The 27,406-nt window shown below is 42.5% G+C and overlaps 1 protein-coding gene across 1 annotated transcript in view; it reads left to right on the plus strand.

Annotated features, from left to right (window-relative positions):
• The first annotated feature begins 18,206 nt into the window (after window positions 1-18,206).
• Window positions 18,207-27,406, plus strand: part of ZMAT4 (zinc finger matrin-type 4) — a 207,821-nt gene continuing 198,621 nt past the window's right edge. The window contains exon 1 of the mRNA XM_075257878.1: window positions 18,207-18,627. Within this exon, the coding sequence (XP_075113979.1) occupies window positions 18,547-18,627 (81 nt within the window). The 5' untranslated portion in view covers window positions 18,207-18,546. The remainder of the gene's footprint in view (window positions 18,628-27,406) is intronic.

Consider the following 27,406-nt stretch of genomic DNA (forward strand, 5'->3'; position numbering starts at 1 on the left):
GGGCCCCTGACGCCAGTAGCAGTAATACTGGCCTATCGGCGGCCCTGTACAGAATCACTACAGCTCGTTTCTGGGCTTATAAAATTATTGTAGAAAAATAGCGGGGTCAGAGACTGCAGCATTCAGACAATTGCTGCAGCTTCTTCACTGAAAACCAAAGACCATGCCGTACATGTATAACAGCTATGCCTATTCTTACAGCTATTACTGGAATAGGACTGAGCTACTAACACTCTGTATGATTGATATATGTGATATCACTTGGCTAATACAATAAGAAATGTAACCTATGATGCCTAAAAGGCATGCAAAATTTCCAGTTCCATTCCCCACTAATAATTACAATTCTTGCTAAATCTCCTATGACTGGTTACGTTGTATTACTGTTTAATACTGAGCGTTGCAGAGCACCCTGCACTTACATCTACGTGCGCTGCAGTCGTTTGTCTTCTGAATTCATTAAGGCTAATTTCTGAATAAAAATGAAATGCAAATATCCTGTCAATTCGTAAATGCACAAAACTATTGGAATGGAAGCAATTAAATGGGTGACTAACATTTCCATGGAAAATGTCACCTGACTGCATTTCAACATATTAATCGTTAAATTTTACCTTATCTTAGCGTGAAATACTCCAATATTAATTATATGATAAAACTTTGCAGCGGAGCATCTCGTAGGCTAGGTTCAGTGTAAGAAACAGACTTAAATATATACTTATATACACACACAAGGGTTGGCAGGAGGATGTTTAGCAGGTGAATACATTGATTCTTCCCAAATAAGTTAACCCCAGACAACCCCTTTAAGCCTTTTATGGCCTTACATCCGGCTTCCAGACTGATCAGATACAGAGACTCTTCCAGCACCCGTCCTGTTACACTATACAAGGTCAGAAGCAGAAAGCTCTGTCCCATGTATAGTAGACTGATGTCATCACTGCAGCTCTGATCTCATTGATCAAGCCCCTAACCGATCAGGTACTTATTGGCATACCCTGAGGATAAAACCTTAACCCTAGACAAAACCTTTAAGGTGACGTGTTTAGTTTGCACCATAAGACTTTGAGCCGTCACCAGTCGTGTCCTTTAACATGTGGATAGAGCTTGGACCTATAAAGTTAGCCTGAAATGGCATCATATCATGTGGCGTAATGTGGGAACGGGGACAGAGGAGGGTTAAATTTTAGGGATTCTAATGACGGTACGGAAGGGTTTACATAGGGAAATGTGATAGGCCTGTCTGAAAAGATGTGCCTTTAGTTTGCGTTTGAAACTGTAGAAATTGTGAGTTAATCTGATTGTCCGGGGTAGAGCATTCCAGAGAAGTGGTGCAGCTCGGGAGAAGTCTTGTATACGAGCGTGGGAGGTTCTGATAATAGAGGATGTAAGTGTTAGGTCATTGAGTGAATGGAGAATATGGGTTGGGCGGTAGACAGAGATGAGGGAGGAAATGTAGGGAGGTGCGGCATTATGGAGAGCCTTGTGGATGAGAGATAACTTTATATTTTATTCTATAATGAATAGGCAGCCAATGTAACGACTGGCACAGACCTGAGGCCTCGCTGTAGTGTCTAGTTCTTCAGTCCTAACTCCAGAGAAAGGAAGTTTATTTTGAACAACCTCATTAAAATGGTTGTCTGTTAAAGAAATTTCCTTCTTCTTAGGTAATAGATGAGTTGTCCAATTCATGGCCCTTCCAGAGAAGGATCATCCTGTTATTGTCTGGCAGTGGCCTATAGTCCTCCAACTCTCTGCATCTCTATAGCAGACATCCCCTTCAATAACTAATCTAACGATGTGCCTGCAAATAACGTATTCTAGCATTAACCATTTTGCATGCTCCGCAGTAATGCGGCTTCATTTCCAAAGAAAACAATTACTTTACACCTTTTATAACTTGTCGGTGCCATCAGTCTCCTTGGCACAAAGCAGTTGGAACTTTGTAGCTTGTACGACTGAACTGTCTGCATGAATTTGTCAGCGTTGATGTGGATGACTACGGAGTAATGTAGATATATTGAAGAAAGATTCATGGAACAATTAGCATGGAAGCAATAATGGCTCACCTATTAACTCTCGCAGGGTTCCCCTGTTACAGGGTGAAAGACTCGTACTGCTGTGCCATCATTCATTGTAAATTTACATCTGTTACATTTGCCCGAGCCCAGATTCTAGCCACAAAATTGTATTGTTTACATTTATACATATCAGACCCCTACCACAAATCTAGACCTCAGACCACCCCTTTTATCCTACAATTATAAATGTGAAAGTTTGTGTTTGGATGTTTGTGTGTCAATCACCCAAAAATGGCTGAATGGACTTGAATGAAATTCGACACATAGATATAGAATGTAACCTCGATTAAATATAGGCGACTTTTGATCCTGGTAAATTACATGGCTTCATGACTGTTATGAATTTATGTTCACATACTATATTACACTGCTCTTATCTCGTTTTCTGAGAAAGCCACCAGTGTAAACACACACTAACCCTCAGTGTTCAGACATTTGCATATTATCTGATCTGCTTCAGTCACTGATGACAAACTGACATGGGCAAACACGTTTAATCCAAATTGGAGGTTTGCCAATTTTCAACATGGCTGGAAAAATAAAATGTAATTTGTTGCAAACAACGAGAGCTATGAAGGTAACCAGAAGTCACAGAGTTTTCTTCAAACTGAGCTGAGGGGGGATCACACTCATTATATGGTGTCCCAGAGAGCTGTTGAGATACTGGAACAATCATGGGCACAGCTCGAGGAATGAATTTACCGGCAGGCCAGCTTGACAGCCAACGCCAACAACATGCTCATTATATGGCGTCCTAGCAAGCTGCTCACGTACCAGAACAATCACAGGCACAGCACGAGGAATGAGTTCAGCAGGAGACCAGCTTGACAGCTGTCGAAACGCCGGAGTAGGCGGATCATAAACACCAACAACATGTTCGTTATACGGTGTCAGCTGCTGAGATGCCTGAACAATCACAGGCACAGTGTGAGGAACAAGTTCAGCAGCAGGACAGCTTGCAAGCTGCCAAAATGTCAGAGCAGGCAAACCATCGACGGCAGCAATTTGCTGAATATAGTCGGGTCATCGACGCCAACAACCCACAGACGAAGTCGCAGGCAGAAGCTAGTACATACATAAGAACATTCCTCCGTATACACAGACTCCAGGTTGAGACCCCAGACCAGACCTATGTTTACAGACCACAGACAAGATTCCAAACTACCCCTTTACATATCCGATGTTTAACCACTCATGTATAAGTAGTAATTTTTTTCGGTTTCATTTTGCACCAGTATTGTTTAAAAGATTACTTGCACATTTTCACGAAACCGTGAAGTTTAGTCTACTCTACATGTTTTGATACCCAGTCTTTTTCAAGGATTGTGACCTTGCTTCCAATTGGGGAACCTTTCAGATTGTGCAGAACTCTCTGGGACCATTTAGCCTTAGGCTGTATTTGTGCATTATACGGTTCCTTTGCACATATTTTATGCAGTTTTTTTCCTTTACCACTTAAGGACCCGGGACCTTTTTGACCTTGAGAATCAAGCATTATTTTTCACGTTCCAAGTGGCATAACTTTTTTTATTTTTTCTGTAGCCCTGCAGGTCTTATTTCTTGGATGAGCAGCATTTTTCAGTAGCACCATTTTAGGGTTCAAATAACTTTTTAAAAACTCTATGGGGAGAATGAGGGGGAAAAACACTAATTTTTAACATTTCGGTTACATTTTAAATGAGGCCATCTCCTTTGATCGCACCAAAGAGCTATCTCCCTGACTGATAGGGCCGGGCGGTATACATACGGTATCATTCATAGCAGGGATGGCGGGACTGGGCACTAGCTCTTTGGTGCAACGGAGGAACTATTTAGGCACCCTGGCTTATGGTACTTATAGTTTGATAGGGACTGTTCTGGTGACGACTCTTTTAAATCACTTATTTTTGTGTTTCCATATTGTGAGAGCCATAACTTTTTTTTGGGAAGACAACAATGGTAAGCAAACACTTTACATATAAGGGTCTAAAAACATTGGATCTGAGTTACCTCCATTTGTACATTTCATAGCAGGGGGTCTGTTGTAGGTTACAGAATACATGTTCTACTGATGCTGCTTGCTCAGATCGTGAGCCAAAGCCATCGCTGTGCCGTAAATGTATGGCACAGAGGATTAAAAGACCTCTCTCTGGACCGTACATGTACGACGTGATGATGCAAGTGGTCTACAGAAGGCTAGATGAACATAGGCATGTGCCAGCTCCTTGGTAATGCATCACGTGCAGGGATGGAGCTATAGGGGTTGCAAAGGTAGCAATCACCAACGGGTGCTGGACCCCTAGAGTGACCCAAAGGTCTGTTTGCCACATTTACAGATTTTGCACTCGGACCCAGGAGCTACATGTTAAGTCTCTGAGCACATGGATGGTATCCATGTGCTGCCCGTTCTTTCATAGACCCATTATTTTGCTTCGGTGAGCCAAGGCAACAAAATGAACAGATATAGGCCTGTCATGAGCTTTGTCCTGGATTTATGGCCCAATACCTGGGTCAATGTGCCCGCCATAAAAAACACAACTAGCTTACTGAATATGAAGCCTTAGGATCTGTACCCATTATGCCTTTTACAAAAACCGAAGCCATAACATCAGTGCGAATAGAAATTTATCAAATTATTTTGCACAGTTGAGGAATTTGTGAGCCGGGCCTAAATGTCAGCCTGGACACATCAGATGTCGTGACTTTCCTGCAGATCTCTGGCTTATGCACCAGGCCTTATGAATAAAGTCACTCTCTTATGCACAGGAAGACTAGTGTATTTAATTTCCTATGATGATGGAAACCCTGCCTGGAATCCTTTACTAGAATTATTCCGAAGCGTTCAATACGGCAAAATCCTCAGAGCAAACAAGCAGCGACTGTCCTAGTTCTTGTGGTGGAGGCCGATGGCTCCTGTCTCTTCTGTTATAGATCACTGTGGCCTGCATGGAGGTGTCAGTATTTAGGGCTAGGATGGTTACTTAATGCACATATATTTCACTTTTACCTACAAGGGACTGCGGCTGCAAACACTGGGATGTGATGTAAGCAAAATGTAGCTACGGATCGCTGCTCTGCTAGTCATTGTGAATTGTGGCAGCGGTTATTGTCTGCATATTGTCAGGATCTGGGAATTCATGGGTGTCCGATAGCCTGTATAACAGTCCCAGAGAAGGCACAACTTTAACTTCTGACATCTTCTTTGCAAAGGATAACAAGATGCCTCTCTTTACCGTAGAGATTAGCAATGTTCTTTAAAGGAGTTGCCCTGTTCATTTTTGTTGATAACCTATTGATGATCCGATCAGCTGTGCCAAGGTCCCATGCCACTCATTCAAGTGGACTTGCATCTGGATGGCCCCTTTCATAGTTCCTTGTAAGATCTAGGACTCCCAGCATGCTCCATTCACTTATTTCAGAGATCCAAGAACAGCTAAGCAAGTGTGCATGACGGGAAGTGTACTTTCACAACAGTTCAAGTGCCAAAGGTTGCTGATCCCTGATCTAGTGGCTTGTAAATCCCCCATATAGCCTTAACACCTTCAGTCCTCTTAAAGGGATTCTACCATTGGACATCCTTTTTTTCTGACTAACACATAGGAGCTATTCTTCTCCTACCTTCAGATGTATACCTTCAGATGAATACAGTAAGGGAAGAATACTTGAGAGAACCTACAGAGGCAGAAAACTGGACACATGTGACCAAGAGATGCAAATGGATCACAAGGCCATCACCACTCACACAGCTAAGTAACCGATATGAAACTCTCATGCAGGCGGATGAAAATGACAAAAATAACCTATCAGCAAAAGAAGAAACAAAAGTCACCCAGAGACAATCAGGAGCAACAAGAAATGGTGTTGCAAGGAAGAAAAGAAGAGTAGTGGTTATGGGTGACTCACTGCTAAGAGGCGCAGAGGCAGCTGTCTGCAGGCCAGACTTAACCGCACGAGAAGTATGCTGCCTCCCAGGAGCAAAAATCAAGGATGTGGCCGATAGGATACCAAGCCTCCTCAGCTCCAAAGACGACTACCCATTCCTACTGATACATGTGGGTACAAACGACACGGCAAAAAATGATTTACCAACTATCTATAAAGACTTTGAAAATTTGGGGAAGACAGTGAAGGAACTGGATGCGCAGGTAGTATTCTCATCAATCCTCCCAGTTGATGGTCATGGCATCAGGAGATGGAATAGAATACTAGAGGTAAACACCTGGCTTCGACGGTGGTGCCGAGAGCAAGGACCTCTACGATGGACTTCTTGCTAGAGACGGGATACATCTCACAAAACCTGGGAAAAACATATTTGCCAGAAGACTTGCCACACTCATCAGAAGGGCTTTAAACTAGAAGAAGAGGGGATGGGAAGAAAAAAGAAAGACAAGAACATGCAGCTAAAAGACATACTAAACAAGGTTACTAGATGTGGTAAAGAGGACCCAAGACAAGATACTCAGAAGGAAATTACGAAAAAGGATACAACAGAGCACAATCTGAAATGTTTTTACACAAACGCACAAAGTATGGGAAACAAACAAGGAGAACTAGAGCTGATGATACACAAGGAAAACTATGACGTCATCGGCATCACAGAAACCTGGTGGAACGACATGCATGATTGGAACATACAGATGGAAGGATACAACTTATTCAAAAAGAATAGAACTAATAAAAGAGGGGGTGGAGTTGCATTGTATGTTAAAAAAGAACACATCTCCACAGAAATTACAGTTTTACAGAATGATAATCTACTGGAAATTATTTGGGTAGTAATTCAAGGGAAAAACAATGATAAGGACATCATACTAGGCGTTTATTACAGACCACCAGGACAGACCGAAGACATGGATGAGATTTTTTCACAGCAAATGACCACGCTCTCAAAAACATGAAATAGTGATCATGGGAGACTTCAATTACCCTGACATTCATTGGGAAACCCATACAGCCAAGAGTAAAGGCTCCATCAAATTTTTATCCTCTCTAGCAGACAACTTCATTGCCCAGCTAGTAGAAGAAAACACGAGAGGAACATCCATTTTGGACCTAGTCCTAACCAACAAAGAGCACATGGTTAAGGGACTACGGGTAGCAGGGACACTGGGATTCAGCGATCATACTATACTTGAGTTTGGGGTTGTAAGAAGAAGAAGACCTGAGAAGACACAGACTTCAAGGCTCGACTTTAGCAGGGCAGACTTCAAGAGCCTGAAGGCAAGGGTTAGCAGAATTCCATGGTGCAAAATTCTTAAGCACAAAAATGCACATGAAGGGTGGGAAATCTTCCGTAGGGAAATCATTAAAGCACAGGAACTAACAATACCTAGAAGGAAGAAAAATGGGAAGCACCTAAAAATATCAGGATGGATGACCAAAAAATTACATAACCTGCTAAAAAGGAAACATACAAAAAGTGGAAGATGGGAACTATACCTAAGGAAGAGTACACAGCAGTCTGCAGACTCTGCAAGACATGCATCAAAGGAGCTAAGGCTGAACACGAATTGAAGCTTGCAAAAGAGGCAAAGAGTAAGGTAAAAGGATTTTGGGGATATGTTAAAAGCAAAAGAAAAGTGAAGGAGACCATTGGAGTCCTGAAGAATGACAAAGGAGAAACAGTTAACATGGTGGAACAGCAGGTGGAGCTACTAAATTCATATTTTGTATCCGTCTTCTCCCAAGAAACTAATGGAAATATCGACATTAATGGAGATGAGGGGAAGGAGGACTCCAAGCTGACTATAAGCAAAGGTCTGGTAAGAGAGCACTTAGCCAAGTTACAGGAAACCAAGTCCCCAGGACCAGATGATTTACACCCTAGAGTCCTGAAAGAGATAGCAGAGGAAATAACAGAACCCCTTGCTATAATCTTCGGTAAGTCATGGGAAACAGGAGTGGTCCCTTTAGATTGGAAAAGGGCAAATGTTGTCCCCATCTACAAAAAGGGGAAAAGGGACAATCCAGGAAATTACAGGCCGGTAAGTCTGACCTCGATAGCAGGAAAAATCTTTGAGCAAATTGTCAAGGAACATTTACTTCGGTACCTGGATGGGAAGGCATTAATTAACCAGAGCCAGCACGGCTTTATGACCAATAAATCTTGTCAGACTAACCTGATTTCCTTCTACAACAAAATCACTGAATGGTTGGACCAAGGGAATGCCATGGACATAGTATATCTTGACTTCAGTAAGGCATTTGATAAAGTATCACATAACCGTCTTATTGAAAAAATGATTAAGTATGGCTTTGACAAAAAATCAGTTAGGTGGATTCACAACTGGCTTAATGATCGGGCACAACGAGTAATACTAAATGGCTACACATCGAACTGGAAGAAAGTCAAAAGCGGGGTGCCGCAGGGCTCTGTTCTGGGCCCAGTACTTTTTAATATCTTTTATAAATGATCTGGACGATGGAATTATTGGGGAACTCATATAAAATTTGCAGATGATACGAAGATAGGAGGAATAGCCAACACTAGAGAGGAGAGAGAGTGTATTCAAAAGGACTTAGACACACTGGAACAATGGGCTGAGGCAAACAAAATGGTATTTAACAGGGACAAATGCAAAGTTCTACATCTGGGTAACAGAAATGTAAAAAACATATATAGTATGGGAGGAATAGAACTAAGTGATAGCATAGGGGAAAAGGACTTGGGCATAATAGTAGATCACAAATTCAACATGAGCCAACAGTGCGGTGCTGCTGCAAAAAAGGCTAATAAAATTCTGGGATGTATTAAGACAAGCATTGAATCTAGATCAAGAGAGGTCATTATTCCGCTGTACTCTTCCCTGGTCAGACCACACCTGGAATACTGTGTACAGTTCTGGGCGCCTCAATTCAAGAAAGACATCGATATATTGGAGCAAGTCCAGAGAAGAGCAACCAAAATGGTGGAAGGTCTGCAAACCATGTCCTATGAGGAGCGGCTAAAAGAACTGGGATTGTTTAGTTTGCAGAAGAGAAGGCTGAGGGGAGATTTAATAGCAGTCTACAAATATCTGAAAGGTAGTCACAGTGCAGAGGGATCTCCCCTATTCTCATTAGCACAAGGAAGTACAAGAAGCAATGGGATGAAACTAAAGGGAAAGAGTTACAGATTAGACATTAGGAAAAACTTTCTGACAGTGAGGGTAGTGAGAGAGTGGAATAGGCTGCCAAGGGAGGTGGTGGGCGCTCCATCAATGGAAATCTTCAAGCGGAATCTGGATAAACATATAGCTGGGATGATTTAGGAAAACCTGCACTCGCAGGGGGTTGGACCCGATGGCCCTTGAGGTCCCTTCCAACTCTACCAAAAAAAAAAAAAAAAAAAAAGTCTTCTCCGCGACGCCGTTCGGTAGAAATTCAGGTTTTCTTCGTATATGCAAATAAGTTCTCTCGCAGCACTGGGGGCGGTCCCAATGCTGCGAGAGAAACCTCCAGTGACTCCTCCATGTTCTTCTGGAACCTCCTCTCCCTGAGTCTTCTTCCAACCTGGGTTTCAATCTTCTAGGCATGCGCAGTTGGCTCTGCCATCGGGCCTCAGGCAGAGCTGACTGCACAAGAAAATGGCCGCTTGCACAGCTTACTGTACCCCCCCCCCCAAATGGAAACCTATAAGCATTAAAAAGTGGTACCTGGGAAACCTGCAAACTCCATAGACTGTAATGGGATTCATGTGGTTTCCACTCTGTTTCCGCACAAAACATGTGAAGAGACCAGTCCTGCAACCAGCACTTTTCTCTCTGTTTCGTACGGAAACCACAAGGACCCCATAATAGTCTTTGGGGTCTGCGGGTTTCCTTTTAATGCGTATAGGTTTCTGTTCAGGGGGTCCCCAAGCGGACTCTCTGAACAGAAATCCGAACGCAGATGTGAACCAGGCCTAAGTTTTCAGAACGTGTGCAGGTACTTGGTATGCTACAAATATAACCATTTACTAATGAATCTGTCGATTTCTTATACAAGAAAGTAGGTATCAAAAAGAAGCACCTTTAACAAAATATGAAGTGTTTTTTAAGAAAATAATGCAGCCAAGATTTGTTAAGCAGAAGCCTATGGCAGGCTCACCGGGGAGTCAGTACATGCAGAACTGATTTACATTACATCAAGGTTAGAATAAGTAAACCAATGAGAAAATCAGCATTGGGTTATTGCCGCACATATATTGTGAGCCTCAGTAAGAGGAGCTTCATCCAGCTTGTCTTTAAAGTCTATATCCGTCTTAAACTATTTACTGCATTTTTTTTTATCTTTTCTACATCGCTCCAATTTCTGGTGTTGATTAATTTCTTAATCTATCTTCATATTGGAGGGATTTTCATTTTTCTGATTCAAAGCTCCAATTCCACTGCATAGACATAAGAGGTAAATAATGTCATTCAGACGACTTGAACCCCCATCCCCACCCAGAAGGAGTAATGCAGCGTACTGGTCTACATCTAGCTGCTAAATACTCTTTACTAGAGATGAGCGAACAATGTTCGGAACAGCCGTTCCGAACAACACGCTCCTATAGAAATGAATGGAAGCGGCCGGCACGCGGGGGGTTAAGCGACCGGCCGCCGGCAAAGTCTGCGTTCCAGGTGCTTCCATTCATTTCTATGGGAGCGTGCTGTTCGGATCGGCTGATCCGCACAGTGTTCGCTCATCTCTACTCTTTACTAAAGGGTTAAACTGGAAATTTAAAACATCTGGAATCTCTAATGCCACCGGTCATTACTACTTGGCCCTTTTAGGCACACAGTAAATGACCACCGGCTACGGTGGGTCAATAGCCAAATGGTCCACTACATGGAAACATTTTCAACCTTAAATTGGCTTTGTCATTTCTCTTGTCAGGGCTGCATAAGATTGAGGGGATATGTTGAATTTGGGAATATGGCGTTACCTGCGATTAGATATTCAGTACTTGTAAAAAGCTGCTTAAATACTGATAGGACTCACAAAGAAAGCCTGTGACTCCTGCTTACCTTACTCACGCAAAGATGGAGCCTGTGAGTCCTGCTTCCCCACCCACTCATATAGAAAGCCTGTGAGTCCTGCTTCTCCCACCACTCATATAGAAAGCCTGTGAGTCCTGCTTCCTCCACCACTCATAGAGAAAGCCTGTGAGTCCTGCTTCCCCACCCACTCATATAGAAAGCCTGTGAGTCCTGCTTCCCCCACCACTCATATAGAAAGCCTGTGAGTCCTGCTCCCCCCCCCCCACTCATAGAGAGAGCCTGTGAGTCCTGCTCCCCCCCAATTATATAGAAATCCTGTGAGTCCTGCTTCCCCCTGCTTGGAAAGATTTTGTATGAAATTATTTTTACGGTATATACCATATATGAAATATTTTGGTTGTGTAGAACCTGGCATGCATTTTTTTTTTTTTTTTTAAGTACAGCTGCACCCCTGTAGGAAAGCTCCTCCCCTTTGGCAGTTTGACAATCTCCCTTTCCTTGTCACGCCCCTGTTTGTCATGTGATAGGCCCACATCACATATAATATGGCCAAGACGCCTGCACATGCCGGCAGGTCACCCCTTTTTGCAGGAGCCTTCTGGATGTTTTGAGAGAATTGGTCTTTGTTTTATAGCCATGAGAGCTGTGAGTCCTGACAGCAAGCAGAGATGTTGAAAACCCTGGTGATTAATACAGAAAGTATTGTAGAAAAAGCAGACCACGTCTTTAACACTGATTTACAAGTAAAATGCGGTTGTGTAATTGGAATGAGCACATATCTCAGTAAACTGAACCTCTCCAGTATATTAAAATGTCACTTGCTGGATTCACTTAACCTTTCATATCGGCAGTAACTAGTACACTACAAGGCCCTGCGGCTGTCACATGATTATCCGGCGCAGCTCTCTTCCAAGCGAAATGTTACAGCGTTTACTTAGTCGTCTTATCGGTCCCGCGTCCCCAGAATGAATTTCTCTCTCCAGTATACATGTGTTTTCCTGGGGGCTCATTGAGCGCGCTCACTTCCACATTCATCTAACTCACTGCGTAAATGCAGGAAGGAAATAATAATTTCTTCAAAAATAAGATCTTGGCAATACGTTTACACTCCGAGCTGTATGATGTTTTTTTTCTGAGAGCGCCAAGAAAGACTCATTGCTCCAGGCCGGGCCTCTTTTCTGACATTCATCCCTTTGGCACTTTGCTAAAGCTGAAATAATAAGCCCCAGGATTGTCTTTTATAGAATAGAAAATAAACGGCATAGAATGACAAAGGAAACAAATCAGTCACTTCCTTGTAATCTGGTCATTGATAACACAGACATGCTGATAAGTGAAACACTAAAGGTCTATGAGCCTGTGTCTCCAAATCCTGTATGGTCGCACACGGAGTCCCAACAGGTTCGTATAGTAAAGCTATAGTGACTCCATGTGCTGTTGTATGAGCTCTGTGTTCTACCTTACAAGCAATAATTCTGGGAAAAAATACCACCATAATATGACATTCATTGGGACATGCCACAAACCTAGTTCAACTGGTCCTTGCCTTTGTATCAAATGGGATGCGAATAAGAGCCAGGGGTATAGTACAGTACGGGGTTAATACACACAGTGATGTCACAGTACAGGATAATACACACAGTGATGTCACAGTACAGGATAACACACACAGTGATGTCACAGTACAGGGAAAATACACACAGTGATGTCACAGTACAGAGATAATACACAGTGATGTCACAGTACAGGGATAATACACACAGTGATGTAACAGTACAGAGATAATACACACAGTGATGTCACAGTACAGGGATAATACAGTGATGTCACAATACGAGTATACAGTACAATCTTCCAGCTTTGTACACTATGAGAATATCATTCAGTGGGGTCCCGGGGCAACCCCTGTCGGGACGTTTCCTTGCTGGTAATGATGCAGCATCCATTCAGATATGACGTGATGTATGGTACTTACATATAGTTGTGCAATAGAGAGGCAGAAAGCAACTGCTTTAGGACCCAGTACTGAATTTTCTCATGGTAAACTGCTGCTGCACTTGCCTGTAGCCACCACTAGAAGGCACTCCCTGTCTACAGATTTCTACAGTTCCCATTTTATTCAGTAATGGCTACATAAATCTATGTGTAGTTAGCGCCTCCTACTGGTGGCTGCATTCAGTTAGATTTTTGTGATTAAGGCTAAGGCACCACATAGTGGGCTGCAACAAACAAGCGCTGCAGGAAAAACCGCTGCGTAAACACATCACAGAGCTTTTCACAAAGTTCTCAGATGTTTGTTGCTTCCACTATACCTATGGGGAAACCACCAGTGTTTCCAAATGTATAATTGACATGTTGCGATTTCCAAAACCGCAACTGCGTTTTTGCAATGTGTATTTTTTTCCCGCAATGTACGAGTGGCATTCACTAGAATCCCATCCACTTTGTAGTGAGCGGAAAATGCCACGGTTTTTATCATGCCCAGACCTCAAAGGGGGTTGTCCAGGGATGTAAATATTTATTTGGACCTTGCGAAAATTTAAGTGCTAGCTCTTGCTAATGGGCACCAATGCCTCAATTTTGGATTGAATTCAGCTATATACACTGGACAGGTACACAAAAATGTGTTCAGTCACGTCCAGCACAGGCATAAGACAAATGGCTGGCAGAATCCATATACATTATGCGAACCCAGGCAGCTGACTCATTTGTTGTAAAACAACCAAGTAACTTTTTATGTTCCCATACATTCCCTGTAACTCTTCTGAGCCGAGAGGGATTCGGGCTATATATGTGCAAGAACGTCTCTCCACCCTTAAGTAGTCCACAGATTTCCTCCAGGTCCATCCCTTCCCTCCATTCTCCAGGTACCTGCCACTTTGAGCCCTATATTTTTTGCCCTACTGCATGAGAAGAAAATTAGATTGTGCGGCCACCAGGGACGGGAACCAGCATGAGTAATACATTGTGCCTGTGCTCTGGAATATATCAGTATTATATCAATCGCAAATAGCAATAAATATTTCCTTATTAGAGATGATGAATTAATAGACCGTGCAGGACCCGGGCCAGGTGGGGTCTCTACAATGGAGGATTCACATGGTAATTACTGGACTCGCCGAATTCTGACATTTCCCTTTCTATTATCATCACTTTCTCCTCTTACTGAGCTCGACTATAATTAGAAGTTTTATTATTAGCACCGGGGCTATGTGATATACAGGAAGAATGTGAAATATAGCATCACTTACAGTATGCAGCCGGCCAGCTAAAGCAACCTATGTATATTTTATGACCGAATTTAAAGAGCACCTGTCACATCATACCCGCCAATAAAATGGAATATACTGGTGAAGAGCAATTTATATAGACAAGCTATTGACTGCTGAGTTTATTCCTTCCAAGAAGTGACAGAGAAGAGAGAATAAAATATTAGGCAACAGCTTATAACTCCTCGTATATTATTAAATATTAGCAAATGTCATTGGAATCTAAATCCGTTTTTAATAGGAGTATCCAAGCCACAAAATACTAAAATATTGCAGTTCTGACACTGTCCACTAGAGCGCTCACATTGGGCAGACTTTTTTTTTTTTGTAGCAAAAGCTGAGTCCTCTTCCTATTATTATTGGGTCTTCGATGTAAAGGGTACCCAAGTTTTCATGAAAAGTTGGAATATCTGTAGTCTTTTTTTCTGACTGTATAAACTTTCATACATGATGTCCTGTTAGATTATCTGCTGGTAATAGCCCCATTATGGCTGCAGCACACTTTGTCAGAAATCCCAGATGAAACAGTTCTGCAAGCCTGTCTGGTGCATTATTGTCAATCATTAGACAAATTCCTTCCTTTTTTTGCATCTTCTACTGACCAGATGAATGGATAGACAATGGCACAGATGCGAATGCGACTTGAGGTGTGACGTTTTTTTTTGTTTCGTTTTCCTAAACTACTAATCTGCTCCCTGCACAGTTTGGTGATATCTGGATTATGGGGGGTGGGACTGTTCTCCCTCTCTTCCTAGACTCTGTGGTAGGACCGTACTCCATCTCTATCTAGACTTTGGGGTGGAACCGTACTCCATCTCTTCCTAGACTCTGTAGTGGGACCGTACTCCATCTCTTCCTTGACTCTGTAGTGGGACTGTACTACATCTCTTCCTAGACTCTGTGGTAGGACCGTACTCCATCTCTATCTAGACTTTGGGCTGGGACCGTACTCCATCTCTTCCTAGACTCTGTAGTGGGACCGTACTCCATCTCTTCCTAGACTCTGTAGTGGGATCTTACGCCATCTCTTCCTAGACTCTGGGGTGGGACCATACTCCAGCTCTTCCTAGACTCCGTAGTGGGACCGTACTCCATCTCTTCATAGACTTTGGGGTGGGACCGTACTCCATCTCTTACTAGACTCTGTAGTGGGACTGTACTCCATCTCTTCCTAGACTCTGTGGTAGGACCGTACTCCATCTCTATCTAGACTTTGGGGTGGAACCGTACTCCATCTCTTCCTAGACTCTGTAGTAGGACCGTACTCCATCTCTTCTTAGACTCTGTAGGTGGACTGTACTCCATCTCTTCCTAGACTCTGGGGTGGGACCATACTCAATCTCATCCTAGAGACTGTATTAGTCTATTGATGTTAATTCTCATTCACTGTAGCTGCCATACAATAGAGGAGGGTAGTGTTTGTCTCCAGCATGGCTGGACTTGGAAGTTTTCCTATAAAAACATAAATAGTTCCAACATTAAAAAAAAGAAAAGCTAGCCATTATGGACAGTAAAAACCAGGCTGTATACTAGTGGCCATTAATGGCCCCGACATGAGTTGGGTGAACTGTACGGACATACTGAGCTCCGTTCTTCTGAGCTGTAATAAGGCTGGTAAATACCGCCATTACATGGGTTGCTTTCCAGGCATGTCCATCTCCTATAGCCCTAACAATTCATGTACATGCTAGTATTATGGCTCTATAAAGCCTCTGGGTTGCATAGAGCCTTAATATTGCGCCATTTATATTGTGACCTGCTCCATTAGACACAATTTTAGCTTCTTTCCTAAAATTTCAATAATTTTGATTTTTGTCTTATTTTTGGACCCTACCTTCCTGCCTGTCCAGAAAAATCTGCATAGTTTCCCAGAGACTCTCATTTTAAGCAGATTTGCTTACCCTACCACTGTTGGGTCCAGATCATGTGATAGTCCTACAAACAATAGGATGATGGCATGTGTTAGTGGGTAATCTTAGCTCAGTTGTATGGAGCACCATGGATTGCATGTGCCCTGATACAGCCTCCTGAGGCCTAGCACATAGACAGTGGCTGTCCATTACATGCCTTTGCTCTTGAGGCTCATGACCATAGAGCTTTATAACATATAATGATTGGTGGCCTCTTGTGTAACATTAGTATTAGACAAAGAAATCTATACAGTCATAGCACTTGAATCTACTAGACCATGAAGGATACTGCTGGCCTGGTAAGTGGAGGGCCCCGCCATATGCATGATCTATACAATTACAAACAAGCTCAGCAGGTAAGGTGCCCTCTATCACCTTCAGAGTAGCAGGCGACCGTATACTGTCTAGTAGATTACATGTAAATGATTGCGCTCATTAACGTCATCACTCACAATTACTGGAGAGGCAATGGGGATACTCTATTATTGGAGTGTAAGGGCCCTATATACTCTTTCTGCCGGGGAAGGCGGGTGATGGAGTGGGTGACGACTGATGTGTCAGCTGCAAATCTTTTTCTTGCATTCATAGATAGAAGTATATTTTGAGTCTGTGCTGTAAACAACATATGACTGTGTGTAGATTGTGGAATATCAGGACAGGTATTCTGAGCACACTCCCTGCATCAACCAATGGCGGCTTAATACAGACAGTAAATCTGGAGGCTGAGAAGCCTTGATAACCACAGAGAAAAGACACTGCATGAAACTTGGAATGAAATCAAAGCAAAGTTCTGTAATGGAAGCTTAATCCTTATATTGGCCTGAAATTACAGGGTCTCTTTGTGGAATTCAGGAAGCTTTTCCACAGGGAGTGCAAGGGTTAAGTGACAGACATGAAACAAACATCTATCTATCTATCTCCTATCTATCTATCTATCTATCTATCTATCTATCTATCTATCTATCTATCTATCTATCTATTATCTATGTGTCTCCTATCTATCTATCTATCTATCTATCTATCTATCTATCTATTATCTATGTGTCTCCTATCTATCTATCTATCTATCTATCTATCTCCTATCTCCTATCTATCTATCTATCTATCTATCTATCTATCTATCTATTATCTATGTGTCTCCTATCTATCTATCTATCTATCTATCTATCTATCTATCTATCTATCTATCTATCTATCTCCTATCTATCTATCTATCTATCTATCTATCTATCTATCTATCTATCTATCTATCTATCTATCTATATTATGTTATATCTACTACCCTGTCATATCTATCTGTCTTTAGATGGCATACTGTGTATTTGTGTACTTATACCATGTATTTATTTATTCTTTCTCTCTCTCATATCTATGTATTTATATATGCGATCTGTCTTGTGTCAATGTAAGTCATATTGGTCTATTAAAGTAAGCATCAGTAATAGAAATATAGGACATAGGTATAAAGATAACATGTCATATGTCATCTCTATCTATTCTCTATGTAGGTTCTGTCTGAGTATGTATCTATAATATATCCATTATATGTGCTATCTATCTCATGTCTTTCTATCTGTAATAACTATTATCTATGTTCTATTATCTATTTTTCTATTCATATCTATCTACAGTATCTTTATAATCTGTGCTAATTCATATCTATCTATCTATCTATCTATCTATCTATCTATCTATCTATCTATCTATCATGCGCTCTGTATAAGATTAGTTCCGCACTGCTATATCTGTAACTAATGTAAGTAATGATATGTATCAGTGTTATCTATTATCCATATACATTTGTATATGAGTGTATGTCTTGCATCTATATCTCTATTGCCTAGGCTTGTGGACAGGATTGTATAGAAGGTCTAGCTATTAATGGTCCCCATCAGTTGCTAGGACAGTCTGCTCAGTAATTATGACAATTACACCCTAGGAGCGGCATGCACTGTATATATTTTTAGTAGGGCTCTATATATAAACTCTATAGCAGGAAGCTCACACATTCAAGCCCGAGTCTTAATAACCCTAAATCTGCAGAGTGTTTGCAGCCTGCAGCTTCCGGATGCTTCTTATTTGCTGTCTGAACCACTCAGAGCTCAGAGCTGAACAAGTGTATGAGGACTTGCACTGAGCTGTCGGAGTGATTCCAGCCCCCAGCAGGGACACTGAGAGGAAGAGGAAGGAGGCTGTGAGGAGCTTGTGTATGTGGTGTGTGTGCACAACAGCCAGAGCCAGTCCAACATAGACACATACACTGCACAGCCATACAGTCTCATCTCTGGGAATCAATCACATCAGCCCTGCAAGGAGGACAGAGCAGCAGAGTGGCAACCGACTGGGATAGAATATCAAGGCTTGGATGTATTCAGCCTGTGCTGGGGATCCTATCAAAGAGCAGGACAGGACCTTCACTGGGGTGCCAGGGACACCGGCTGCAAAGGTAAGTTTCCATGCAGCTCCTTTGTTTGGGATGTGTCACTATCACATGGCTGCAGGAACGCAAAGTCTACGTCTTAGCAGCAGAAACAGAGCTGTGTGTGCATATGCCCTCTAATACGCCCCATAGCCTTAAAAGTAGTAGTAGCAAAAACAGGAAACCAGTGCTGTGCCCATCAGTAGAGGCATGTGCCTAGCTTGTCCATAGGCTTCCTACAGCCTTGCCTGGCATCTCTGTCTCAGTGCAGGGGATGGTACTACTGACAGTATAGCAAGAAGCAAAGCTGTGATCTCCTAGAAATGACCCTGACTGCACATCAGCCAACTAATAATAAATCTGGACATTTCACGTGGCGTATAAACAGATGGCGTACCCCAGCGCCTAGGTGCTTTCTAGGCGACAGTCAATGCTGTTTAACCAGAGCTGCTCAGGCTACGATTGTTGTTGTGCATCCCAGATGGGACAAGGGACATTCAGCATTGTTAGTGCTGGACAGCTCCGTCTATGCATTGTGCCCTGCATTCATGTTTGTGCCTGGGAACCTTCCATGTGCCAAGTGCTGGCTCTCGCCCATGCCACACTCAATAACTTTTTCTTCCCTCAATTAGACCATTGATGTTGAAAGCGCTGAAATGTTTACTGGGAAACAGGTGTCTATGTATTCTGGAGACAGGTGAAAATCAATAGACTTGGATTTTGTATGCAGAGTTTCTGGCTTCCGTGAAGGGAAAGTTTACACAGTTGATGTTACTAAACTCTGGGGAGTCTTTTGCATCTGCATTTAATAAATCAGTGCCAAGCTATGTCTTGAGGGATTGTCAGCAATTCATTGGCGGGGGTGGGTAGTGATTGTTCTGTTGTACCTGTAATAAGTCATATAACCCACCCTATTGTATATGTACATGGGGGTATATCCTGGAGATGGGAGGGCGTGTAATATAGTGTGTGTTCCTGGTATAAAGGAAGCCATCCCTGTACAAAGAGGGCAGCGATGTTTAGTAACATGGGAAGAAGGGACAGCATTCCCATCCTCCATCTGGATATATATACCATATTATGGAAACCTAATAATAATCAGTGGGTATAATGCTGGTATATAGTAGCGGAGGCAAGCATAAGGCGACTGGAAGTGGTGTTGACATGTCCGTATAATGTCACGTGTTAGGTGAATTCCTGTTTACAAGGATTAAGGATCTTTGGGGGGTAATAAAACATCATGAAATACAGAGTAGAGGGCCAGATACAAGCTCAGCAGATTCCTGTCTGCACATACGTATATATTTCATGCAGTGTTTTGCCGTCTACATAAATAGTCACTTACTATTTTTGCTACTTCTCAGACCATTTTGTCTACTAAAGTTATTGGGGCCAGAATCTAACCTCTCCATACTTGTCACACCATGTAAACTGTAATCTATGACTCCTGTACGGATCATTTTATTCTAAATAGGTCCAAAATCCTAATTGCATTCATTACTCTTTAGAACAAACAAACCTTGGTTTTTCTGATGCAAAGCTCTGTGATAAATCTTTGTCTGCAGACACCGCTAGTGGGACCCAACTGTGTCAAGGTTAGTCATTGCACTCAATAATAACACTGTAGGCAGTAGCTCCCTCTAGTGGTGGCGGAAGGCAGAGCTTCTGCATTTATTCTCAGCCTAGGCAGGGTATTTGGAGCTCTGTATCAGAAGGCGGCAGCACTGGCCGGTATTTAGTAAAGATATTTAGAAATGAATTTGTTCTGTTCTCTGTGTAGTGGCCATATCGGATATTACAGACCAGCATCCATTCCCTTGAAAGTTTCCCAAGCTGCAGTGACTCCGTTCCGCCACTACACAGAGAACAGCGCTGTCTGCTTCCTGTTCCATTCTCTGTATATCAGCTGATCGGTGTGGTTAGTGGGTTATGCCCCACTCATCTGATATTAATAGCCTTTCCTTAACTGAGAGGGGATTATTCAATCTAAGATTTACTTAGCTGGCAAGGATTGTGTACTACTTAAGGAGGTTTTCCTGCCTCATATCAGCTCTATATATGCTACTGTGGTCTGACCACTGTAATCCCCACCAATCCTCTTGGCCACTCTCCATTAAAGTGAATGGGACACCTGTAGACTCTTTGACTGACTCGCTCACTTGAAATACCAGAGCAATCTTTGGCGAGAAGACCATATTAATGTAATTCCATAAACCCATAGATCGTATTTACTTGTGGTTTGTGTCGGGTGAGTATTGAAGTTCCTGGTGTGAATACTCTCATCATCCGCTCTTAGACAATATTCTCATCACTGGGTGCACAATCCAAAATCCAAAATCTGCTCCTGTATCCAAAGGGAGGGAACTTGGCTTCCAATCTGCGGCTACTGGAAACTATTCCAAAACTACAAAGCTGTGGCTTGCGGTTGAAGAATGATGGGAGTTGTAGCTTCATCATCACGGTAGAGTCGCTCATTGGAGACGACACCGGATTACCTGGATTATCTTCTAATGAAATAACCTCTATATTATAGTCAATTGCAAGTGCAACGGACGGATCTTATATCTGCAAGGAAATTTACTGACTGCATTTATACATATTACTGTTCTGTGTATGGGAAGTAGGCGACAAACACTGCAAAAGTCATCAGTGCAGGACGCAAAGAGAAAAGCCCTCCTGTATAGTGTATGTCTGTGAAGGCAGATGTGTCAATTCTCATCCTCTCCGTATTCTGTCCTTAGGGTGCAGGATTATATTAAATGGAGTCACAATGTCCTAATTCTTACTGTCTAGTAGCAAAATGTGCTCTGGAAAAGCCACAACCACCTTTCTCAGACCACTTTCTTTCCTTGTTCCTCTTGACTGTATATGGTCAGTAGGGGGCGACTATGAGTACAGGAGAAAGCTCCTTATAGTGCAAAGATAATGTGAAGTCAGTGCTGCATCCTTGTGTATGGTAAGAGGGGCATGGAGACGTGCCATGTGTAATGTATGTGACCATGTAAGCATCATGGTTTTCTAGGAGTTCCCTATAAAAATGGAGCAAGAGTATAAGCTAATCCAATGTATAAGCTAAAGTCCAATAGCATATACAGAGTCTGATTGTGTGTTCATGTAATACCGCGTGTATATGTGCATTACAAAGGGCCATTACACTTTTTGCCCCAGATGCAAAACTGACTCAACATGCCCCTGGTCGGCAATGCAATTGGATAGTGTCATAAGGACATAATAAAGATGGATGCCCCGCTCAGGACTCCCGCTGCCGACCAGAGTAACCATTACTAACAAAATGAGTGGCCAGATGCAGATTCCCCTTAGGTGAAAATGGCTGACCCCGGGCAGGCCTGTGTTCATGGCCATACTGTATGTCTGCTGCATGCAAGTGGTGTGAGTGACATAGTTCTATTATATCCCTATCATCAACAAGAGAGTGGCATCAAAGAGTTAATTTGTGCAAGAATGGGTGCAAATCCCTTAGGTCAATAGATTTATTGACCAAGTATCTCCAAGAAGACACAGACAGCTCTACAAAAATGGTGAAAAAAGGAAAGCCTTTAGGGGCTAATAGTCATATTTTCACCATTTTTGGAGTTCTGCCTGTGTCTTCTTGGAGTTATCGGTCTACGATCCAAAAAGAGAGCGGCAAGTAAAATAAAAGGCTGCATACAGATCCCACAGTCCAGAGATGGCGACTACATAGCAAAATGCAAAAACTCATATCTAAAATCTATCTATCTATCTATCTATCTATCTATCTATCTATCTATCTCCTATCTATCTAGCCCTCCCTCCCTTACAATAAGCTTTTTCTTTTGCTATAAGAGAAGACATTCAGGTCTTCCTTCCCCGGACCCCTCATACACTCGCACACTAATTCTTCCATTAGCATGCAGCATTCCCAGAACAATTAATCTATAACCAGATTTTGAAAAGGTCAGAATCGTGACACCTCGAGAAGAAATAAAGAGGAAATTGCTTAATTCAACATGTAATTTGTTTAAATTAGCGTAGTCCGATAGAAGCTCTTGTGCTAAAGAAGGATCAGCCTGTCATCTCTTATTTACAGAAGTTTTTCTATAATTACAATGTCTCTATTTGTTATCTTCTATACAGAAATCTCTTATATTAATGAATTCATCTCCTATCTATCCATCTCATCTGTCTTACTGTTTATATCAAATCTAACTATCTATCCATCTCGTATCTATCTATCTTTAGGAAATCTTTAATATTTTACAGCAGGGGACGGGGATTTACTTCTTTGTGCTTATGCGAGTGCGGACAGTGACCTACGTACAGGACCATCACCATTTACCACCATCTATTCTCTGCATATGAGGTCATGACATACAGATATAAACAGCATTACTGTACCAAATGGAGCATGTCCATTGCCTCCTAGCACAGTATGAGAATTATAGGTAGGGGGAGGGTTGTGTATGTATGGTGGGCTGCATGTTATATGCTTTGTTTCTATACAGTATATATATGTATTTCTATGTATGTAGATTTGTATCTATAAACTCCTCATCATTGAAATTGCACCACCAAAGCGGACAAGCTGTTGGGTTAAGCGACTGATGAAATTTCAAGCAACTAACTCCAAATTGTGACATGTGGGGACATAAAAGGCCAAAAGCAAAGTTGTTTATTTTTTTCAAAAATAATATGAAGCGGTGTGGGTGGATTGTATGATCGATCTGTTTGCAGACATGCTGGTTATCACCGCTTGTCACAAACAGAGAAGGATAGAAATGATGAAAGGAGAGAACCTGGATTATCCCTCTGGCAGGTCATTGCGTTCCTGGGCCAAGATGTCGCCAGTGTTAAACGTTTAGAGTCCAGGTGATTGGAAGAACATTGATGAACAGGAATGAACCTCCGTATGGACGGAGTCATCCGATTGGTAAAAATGACGCGTAGTAATCCATTCTGTACATCCCAAGCCAAGAGCAGCAAACGTTATCGATACAACCCATCTGAAGGTGTTTGCAGGACATTGGGCTACGAGTCAGATGTCCACCTACCAGTCTACTTTTGACCTCATGCCACCGCTTGCAAAGGCTGCCATGATGCACAAGAAGATGCTTTTGTCTCAGATTCAATGATGGCCAGAGATTGATCTGGAGGCCTCGTGAACAACACCATGAAAAGTGCGCCATAAGGGTAGGCCACACCGGTCCTATCCCCGGAATTATGGTTTGGGGTGGTATAATGTATAGTAGCTGGATTCCTTGTAGTCTTCATTTCAGATACACCAAGTATGTGTCATATGTTACATATACAAATCAATGTTATATTAATTTTGGCCGGTGAACTCTATAGTGTCCAAGGAGCCATTTTTCAACAGGACAAGGTCAGGCTGAATTTTGGTTGTTATTATGAGCAGCCTGCATGGTATAAATGTGCGACCGTGGCCTTCAGCATCTCCAGATTTGCCTCCTCCTCTAGCACATCTAGAATGGCAATGCAAAGCGAGCGGCCAATGGTCAATCATGATGATCTATGTACACCGAGGGCTTTCAGCGTGGCATAACATTCCTCGGATAGCCATTATTAACCTCATTGATAGCATGCCAAGGCGAGTAAGTGCAGGGATTTCTGCTCCATACTCCATTTTTTATGATTTGCATATTATTAACCTATCTATCCATGCTGGGATTTCTAGAAAAAGACTTTTCCTTGATGGTGTTACAATTTCAAATTTGCTGAATGTATACAGGAACGTAAATGAAGGTAGTGACCACCTCCTAATAAAGTGGGATATAATAGAGTAACCTCGCCCTCAGATTTGCCAGCAGCAGTGACAAGAGCTGCACTTTCCCAGGATCTATTAGCAGCGCCTGACCCCATCCCTGTAACCTCGCTATTGATGTGATGTGCATCAGTCACATGACCTGTTCGCACCGCATTCCCATTCAGTTGTTTGAAGAAGCCGCAACTGTGCTTGGTAAGCAGTGAAGAAGCCACAAGGAGCTTGTGTGAATGCTGCAACCTCATGAAATAACTGATTGGTGGGGGGGCAGGTGTCAGACCCCTCCCCCCCCCAACAGTCTGATATTAGGGACATAGGTTATCATCATAAAGCTTTTAAAAGGAGTGGTCCGGCTTCACAGAAGAGACGACAGGTAGGAATATGTATAAAAAGGAAAACCAGGAGAAATGTGGAACGGGGCCTCTAGCTACTTTGTACAGTTTAGAATAGTGATATATTGTAAGTGGCAGAGGGACCTTTGGGCCCCCTCAGGCTCCAGTAGCAGTAACTGCTACTTCTGAATCCCCTATAGCTACACCCCAGGAAAGAAGTATATGACCAAACACAATCTGACACCACAGCCAACTATTTTTCTTGACCAGGACCTTTTGAAGCTTTTCCTATGTTCTCAGGAGACACCAGGCAATGGATCTCTGCAGGGACAGGGGCAGCAGGAGGTTGTTTGCAGGTGAGTAAGGGTTTATTATGGAACATACCCCTATTGAGCACTCGTACATGTGGCTTTCTGAGGATGAAAATTCCCTTTATGATGACGGGCACATAGGAATGAGTTGAGCATGGATTTTCTCTCTACGTTGGTGCCAGCAAGAGAATATTGTGACTGTCTCAAATGCATCAAATATTCTTGGGTGTTGATTCCGGTTGGTACTTAGAAAATCTAGATCTTACTGGAAACCTAAGAAAAAAGTGCAGTGCTAAGGTTATAGACCATCGACTTGGCTTTGGTTCCCATGTGCATGGTTATAGGTTTGTTCCGAGTCCCATGAGCTACCTTTGTTTAAAAGTCTGTATAAATACTATACGTTCATTGGACTGATAAAGCTGCAGTACCGTTCACGACCACTAGACTAGGCCTGTACAATGCATTGCTGCCTCTGCAGTCATCTGTGGGGGCGCCGAGGTTCGGCCCCCACCGCTCCGATATAAAGACCTATCCTATGGATAGACAATCAATATTAAATACGATTCATTTATCCGTTTGCCCCTTGGTCACAGTCTAGCGTATGATCCCCACTATGCCGTCTCGTCCTTCTTAGCCTTCTCCTGCATTGACTAAAGCTCCATTATACTTCCCTTCCTTGTTGTTCTCACATGCATCAAGTTGAACTCTGCCGTTTTAGACTGACGTGAATCTCCGCATGGTCCCGCAGACTTTATATTGTGCTGCTTGGCGTTGTTGTGAGATGACAATAATTGCTTTCAGAGGTGGCAGCGTGCCGTCACTCCCCGGTGCGATCAAATCTCCGCTAGAGATGCTGCAAAACTATACAAATCATCAGAAATGGTTTGTTGCTAAGTGACAGCTGCCAGAGCCCAGCTAAATAGTTTAAAGAGGGGGTCTACCTTCTGACAAGCCATCCGGAATATTTCCGAGTATGTCTGTGTACAATGTTTTATGGTGGGTTCAAAGGATAGTGGGAATGAAGGAGGCGGAAACATCAGTATGAGACTTGATCTTACTACAGAAGCATCAAATAGAAAATTAAAGATAAATTGGACACAAGTGATAATGTATGTATATGTGTGTGTGTATATATATATATATATATATATATATATATATATATATATATATATATATATATATATATTATAATAATTTGTATCTATAAGGAATCACCTGACTGTGGAGCTCCTGTGTCGCGCATGTTGAGTCCCCAGGCAATTCAATGATCATAGAGAACCAGTTGGCGTGCAGGTCCAATGAGCTATGTATTATGATGAGATGGGAAAACCTCACGAGACTCATTTCGGGAATATTCGTGAGGTTTGGCCCTTAAGTTTGCTGTGTATCGAACTTGTTTTTGTTATATTCTGTAGTCTCCTCAGACCCCAGATATAATAAACAGAAGGGAAGTGAAGGAAGATAACAGACTTCTTCTCCCTTTGCCTCGCCTCTCTTGGACATCGTTGCGGTGTCCGGCGGTCCCATGACATGTTGTGCAGACCTCTCCTGACCTCTGTGTGATGTCACTCTCCCCGAGATCACCACTGAGGCCTGTGATTGGGCCTGACAGATCACATGAGCATGCCAGGTATCATTACGTTTGATATACCCCATGTGACCCCAGAAACCCAATCATAGGCTTCAGTGGTGAACCCAAAAGAGGCCGAGAAATAGTGTTTCATGGGAGATGAACCTCAAAAGGTTTGTCTACAGGCGAACCTGAAACGTTTGGAAATTTGGGGTCTAATGACTGTGTATAACAGGGGTGTGTTGTGCGCACGTCTTAGTATCCTTTTCTATGAATGTTGTCTCATCCCTGCCTGTAGCTCCTCAACCCCCTCTCAAAATGCTAAAGCAAAGCTTATAATTTACTAATTATATTGATTGTGGGGATAACGTCACTCCTTAGAGAGAGACCACCTTCTCAGGTGTGTGGAGACTTATAGCCATAGTTGCTCCACTGCAAAGGAATATGGGAGAATATGCAAATCTGTCTCCCAAGATGTAAACAGGGAGACAGTGCCTCTGTTTGCTGCCCTCCTTCTGGGAAGTCGGGCATGTTGTTCAGGGTTGCTTGCTATAGAGGGCAGCAAAGAGAGGCACTGTCTCCCTGTTTACATCTTGGGAGACAGATTTGCATATTCTCCCATAATTATATTGAGTCTTAGAATATTAAAGTGGACGTATCAAACCATTATATTAATCCTTTCCAAACCCCCTGTGACAATAGAACATTAGAGTTGATATCAGCCATACTTGCTGTATCTTCTGTCTCCATAGGGGGTGCAGAGTTTGTTTTTGTACTAGGGGAGGGGGGCGGCTGTGTCCAGCCTTCAGCTAAAGCAAAATATAGAAATCAC

The sequence above is a fragment of the Leptodactylus fuscus genome, chromosome 10 (assembly GCF_031893055.1).
Source record: "Leptodactylus fuscus isolate aLepFus1 chromosome 10, aLepFus1.hap2, whole genome shotgun sequence".
Classification (NCBI taxonomy): Eukaryota; Metazoa; Chordata; class Amphibia; order Anura; family Leptodactylidae; genus Leptodactylus; species Leptodactylus fuscus.